This window comes from Ranitomeya imitator, chromosome 1 (assembly GCF_032444005.1).
Source record: "Ranitomeya imitator isolate aRanImi1 chromosome 1, aRanImi1.pri, whole genome shotgun sequence".
Taxonomy (NCBI): Eukaryota; Metazoa; Chordata; class Amphibia; order Anura; family Dendrobatidae; genus Ranitomeya; species Ranitomeya imitator.
In genome coordinates, this window is record NC_091282.1 from 627674263 (window position 1) to 627679887 (window position 5625).

Here is a 5625-nt window from a genome sequence, read left to right on the forward strand (position 1 = left end):
GGAATCAATCTCAGACAGTGGCATTTACTATGATCGCGCCAGTAAAATTATAATTGCCACAATTAGGTTTTTTTGGTTGCCGCAACATTGCAATAAAGTGCAATAAAAGGTCATCAAAACATCATATCTATCCCAATTTAGTATCGATAAAAACATCACCTGAGCACACAAAAAATAAGCCCTCAACCAGCCCCATATCCAGTATAAAAAAAATCTATGGGTCTCAGAAAATGACACCTTTTTTTTCAACAAGCTTTGGATTTCTTTCCACCACTTAAATTAAAATAAACCTATACGTATTTGGTATGAGCAAACTTGTGATGACCAGGAGAATCATAATGACAGGTCAGTTTTAGAATTTATGACTATGGTAAAAGAGAAAACAATTGTGGAATTGCACATTTTTTGCAATTTCACCATTTTCCAGTTCATTATATGGTAAAATCAATGGTGTCATTCAAAAGCACAACTCATCCTGCAAACAACAAGCCCTCACATAGCCATATTTACGGAAAATTTAAAAGCTATGGCTTTGAGAACAATGGGATTGAAAACGAAAATGAAAAATGGAAAATGGGCCGAGGGTGAAGGAATTAACTGAGAATATTAACCAAGCCAAACAAACACCCATTCAACATTGGTATATAAGAAGCTAATTGCAATAGGTGACATTTGCAAAATACTTTATTTCAACTGGTTTGAGCTGATTTGTGTAACTTTAAATCTCATACAGCATTGTCAATAAAACTCTATACAGGTCTGCCATATAAAGGGCATCTGCCAGCCTGTCTTTGCTATGTAATGAGAGCAATATACCATAGGGACAGAGACCCTGATTCCAGTGATGTGTCACTTACTAGGCTGTGTGTTGTTGTTTCAAAACTACACAGGACAGACCAACAAATGTTGGAATCAGGGTCTCAGACACTCCATCATGCTGCAGTCAGATTGCATGGCAAAATCCTGGTGACAGATTAAATTTAAGTAGACCCTGTCTAACCACCCCCAAAATTGGAATCCTTGCATATGCATTCACTCCTTCAGGTCCTGTGAAGTAGATGCCTCCAGGTAAAATCTGAATACATGAAGCATTCTAAGAAACCAATCCCTTTAACTCAAAATGGAATCTGGAAAAAAAATGATTGCGAAATTGTGTTTTTTAGGAGGAAAAATGTTTTATTGAACAAATTTTAATGGAAACGTTGAATGAGACCCATGTAACAGAATTCATACTTCTAGGGATCACTGATCTCCCCCAGTTACAACTTGTACTCTTTGTTTCTTTTCTTATGTTCTACCTCCTAAGCTTTATTGGCAATTTAAGCATTGTGGTAGTGATTATTGCTGATCATGGTCTTCACACTCCAATGTACTTTTTACTGGGCAACCTTTCTTTCTTGGATTTCTTCTATGCAACCACAACAGTCCCTAAATTGTTGTCTGGTTTACTTGTGGAAGATAAGAAAATAACTTTCGAAGCTTGCATAGTCCAACTCCACATCTTTCATTTCCTGGGAAGCACGGAAGCCATGCTTCTTATGTCAATGTCTTACGACCGGTACGTCGCCATTTGTAACCCGCTGAGATATCATGTCCTTATGGCAAAGGCTGTGTGTTTGCAACTCGCTTTCACTTCCTGGCTTGTTGGTTTTTTCTATTCCTTGACCCATACAATTGTGACTTCCAGGCTTCCATTCTGCCACGTAAACAAAATAACCCATTTCTACTGTGATATAAAACCACTTTTGAAGTTGGCATGTACCGACACACACGTTAATGAGAGCTTGGTCAACATAGTGACAGGTTCTGTAGCTGTAGGCACATTCATTCTAATAATCATTTCCTACAGCTTTATTGCAACCCACATCCAGAATATGCGGTCAGAGAATGGTAGAAGTAAAGCCCTGTCTACCTGCACTTCCCATCTAACTGTGGTGCTTTTGTATTATGGAACTGCTTTCTGCACATATTTGAGACCAGTGACTAAGGATTCCTTGGAGCAAGACAGACTGACTGCAATACTCTTCACTGTCATCACGCCAGCATTGAACCCCATTATATACGCTCTGAGAAATAAGGACGTGAAAAAAGCTTTTAAGAAACTGTTTTTTGAAGGTCAAGTACTAAAACAATTAACTATTAGCTAAATCAGCTAAATCGCCTAAGATCCCAATAGAACTTTATGATATCTCATGATCTTCAGTATCAAATACCAACCAACTTACGTATACTGTATCTGTGGATGCCAACAAGCCCCATCAACCATTCAACCTTGGTTGAAAAAAGGATTTGTTATGTTGGACATTTTTGGCCAATTCTTTAGTTTCCACCAAGCACTTAAGGTCTAATACTGTAAATGTTTAAAATGTTTTGCTATGTGAATGTACATAGAAGAAGCGACGTTGATAGCCACTTGCTAAGATTTGTCCAACATTTTTCACAAAGCTTTTTCCATCTTATGTTTCCTAAGAATTAACCATCAAGTGTCAGGGAAAAAGGTTTAATATGAAATGATATGAAACATCAATTGTTTGCATATAAATCTCAAAAATTTTACATCAGGATCTGTTTTTCAGTTTACTGTAAGACTGTGTACATCAGGATTTTATGGTGAAGGTAAAAGATCCAGCAAATATTGAAATTAACTGCTAGTGCTGATTTTCCCAGGAAAACTCGATTCGCAGATAAATTATTCTCAACAAATGTAATGTCCATTATTACACTCCAGGTTCTTTCCAGGCCCCAGAGCCTAATAAAAGTAACATAGGCAAATCGTAAAAAATAAAGTATGTATGCTCACCCTTTGCATATCTCTCCAGCCCTTCCAATGCTCACATCTTTTGGGGTCGGAGAGGTGAGTGTAAGGATATTTTTTTCTATTTTAAAGTTTTGATGGCCCATTAAGACAAGTTACAAAAGAAGTGCATTTTGCTGAATGCATATGTTTGTAAAATTCAAGAAGAACCCAATTCCATTTCAATTCATACATTCTAGTCAAAGGTAACGTGAAATGGCCATTGTGCTAATCAAGAAAAGGAGATCCAGTTCTGAAGTTGTAGTATTTGTTTTTCATTTTTGCTCAATAAAAGACATATTTTAATCCTTTTACCCCTGATGGTGGTTTGCACATTAATGACCAGGCCAATTTTTACAATTTTGACCACAGTCACTGTATGAGGTAATAACTCTGGAATTCTTCAATGGATCCTGGTGAGAATGTTTTTTTGTGACATATTGCACTTCATGCTAGTGGTAAAATTTCTTTGACTTTGACTATGACTTGCATTCATTTGTGAAAAATACGAAAATTTGGTGAAAATTTGGAAAATTTCACAATTTTCAAGCATTGAATTTTCATGTCCCAACTGTAAACTCTAAACCCTAACCATAACTTTAGCCCCAACCCTATCCCTAACTTTAGCCCCAACCCTAACTGTAGCCTTAACCCTAGCCCCAACCTTAACCCTAACCCTAGCCCTAACCCTAGCCGTAACCCTAACCCTAACCCTAACCCTGCTCCTAACCCTAACCCTAGCCCTAACCCTAGCCCTAACCCTAACCCTAGCCCTAATGGGATAAAGGAAATAAATACATTTTTTTTTATTTTTCCCTAACTAAGGGGGTGATGAAGGGGGTTTGATTTACTTTTATAGTGGGTTTTTTAGCGGATTTTTATGATTGGCAGCCGTCACACACTGAAAGACGCTTTTTATTGCAAAAAATATTTTTTGCGTTGCCACATTTTGAGAGCTATAATTTTTCCATATTTTGGTCAACAGAGTCATGTGAGGTCTTGTTTTTTGCGGGACAAGTTGACGTTTTTATTGGTAACATTTTTGGGCACGTGATATTTTTGATCGCTTTTTATTCAGATTTTTGTGAAGCAGAATGACCAAAAACCAGCTATTCATGAATTTCTTTTGGGGGAGGCGTTTATACCGTTCCACGTTTGGTAAAATTGATAAAGCAGTTTTATTCTTCGGGTCAGTATGATTACAGTGACACCTTATTTATATTTTTTTTATGTTTTGGCGCTTTTATACGATAAAAACTAGTTTATAGAAAAAATAATTATTTTTGCATCGCTTTATTCTCAGGACTATAACTTTTTTATTTTTTTGCTGATGATGCTGTATCATGGCTCGTTTTTTGCGGGACAAGATGACGTTTTCAGCGTTACCATGGTTATTTATATCTGTCTTTTTGATCGCGTGTTAATCCACTTTTTGTTCAGCGGTATGATAATAAAGCGTTGTTTTTTGCCTCGTTTTTTTTTTTTTTCTTACGGTGTTTACTAAAGGGGTTAACTAGTGGGACAGTTTTATAGGTGGGGTCGTTACGGACGCGACAATACTAAATATGTGTACTTTTATCGTTTTTTTTATTTAGATAAAGAAATGTATTTATGGGAATAATATATATATATATTTTTTCATTATTTAGGAATCTTTTTTTTATTTTTTTTTTACACATTTGGAAAAATATTTTTTTACTTTGTTCCAGGGTGGGACATCACAGATTGGTGATCTGACAGTTTGCACAGCACTCTGTCAGATCACCGATCTGTCTCAGAGCACTGCAGGCTTCACAGTGCCTGCTCTGAGCTTCCCTGTACCGCCGGCACATCGCGATCATGTTTGATCGCGGTGTGCCGGGGGTCAATGTGCCGGGAGCGGTCCATGACCACTCCTGGTACATAGTGCCGGATGTCAGCTGCGATAGGCAGCTGACACCCAGCCGTGATCGGCCGCACTCCCCCCGTGAGCGCGGCCGATCGCGTATGACGTACTATCCCGTCGGAGGTCATAGGGGCCCACCACACCTCGATGGGATAGTACGTCTAATGTCAGAAAGGGGTTAAAGACAACTGACAACTTCTGTAACTGGATGGGATACTCCACTACCTTTCTTTAGCAGACGCACAGCAGTAGGCCTTGTTGCTGATGCCCAGAAAGAGCATGAGCTCGAGTGGATGGCAAGCGCAGCTTCAAATGGCCTCTCCTCCTCTTCCTCCACCTCGACATCACTCCCAATACAGTCCACAGAGATGGTACGCAAATTACCCTTGCTTCCCCCTGCATCCCAACTCTCCAACCGTATAACTGACAGTACAGAACCACAGATTGGTGAGTCTGAAGAACTGTTCACACATTCTTTGCCATGGTCATAAGGAGTGTACTCAAAACCTTCAAAGAGTCAAGAGGCGGAAATCTGCACCAATCCACAATTTTTTTTTGGCTAGGATGCGTTGCAGGACAAAGTAAATTCCGAGCAGCATCCTGAACCTCGTCATCAGACGTTAAACCCCGGGGGGATGTGATCCTGATGAGTCTCAGATATCTGAGGCTCATGCTTACTGTACTGTGCTGTCAGGGCACGAAGAGAAGGAGGACTATTCCAAGGGTGAGGAATGTGATAACACAGAGGATTATGATAATGAGGTCTTAGATCCCAGTTGGCGTGAACATAGAGGCTCCCCACTGAGTATATTATCTGAGTAAGGCTAGTTTCACATTTGCGTTTAAATCCACAGCGTTTAAAATGCATCCGCAAGTGGTGGAAAAAACGCATGTAAACGCGTACAAACGCTGTGTTTTTTAGACGCATGCGTTGTCGCATGCGGTT

At 39.1% G+C, this 5625-nt stretch overlaps 1 protein-coding gene across 1 annotated transcript; it reads left to right on the forward strand.

The window, feature by feature from the left end:
- The first annotated feature begins 1193 nt into the window (after positions 1 to 1193).
- Positions 1194 to 2302, forward strand: LOC138657976 (olfactory receptor 12D1-like). Its single transcript, XM_069745564.1, has one exon. The coding sequence runs from the start codon at positions 1194 to 1196 to the stop codon at positions 2145 to 2147; it is 954 nt and encodes a 317-aa protein (XP_069601665.1). The 3' UTR covers positions 2148 to 2302.
- The last annotated feature ends 3323 nt before the right edge of the window (positions 2303 to 5625 follow it).

Excerpts from the sequence above, each read along its gene's own strand:
- LOC138657976 (XM_069745564.1), top strand. The coding sequence starts at position 1,194 with ATGGAAACGTTGAATGAGACCCATGTAACAGAATTCATACTTCTAGGG.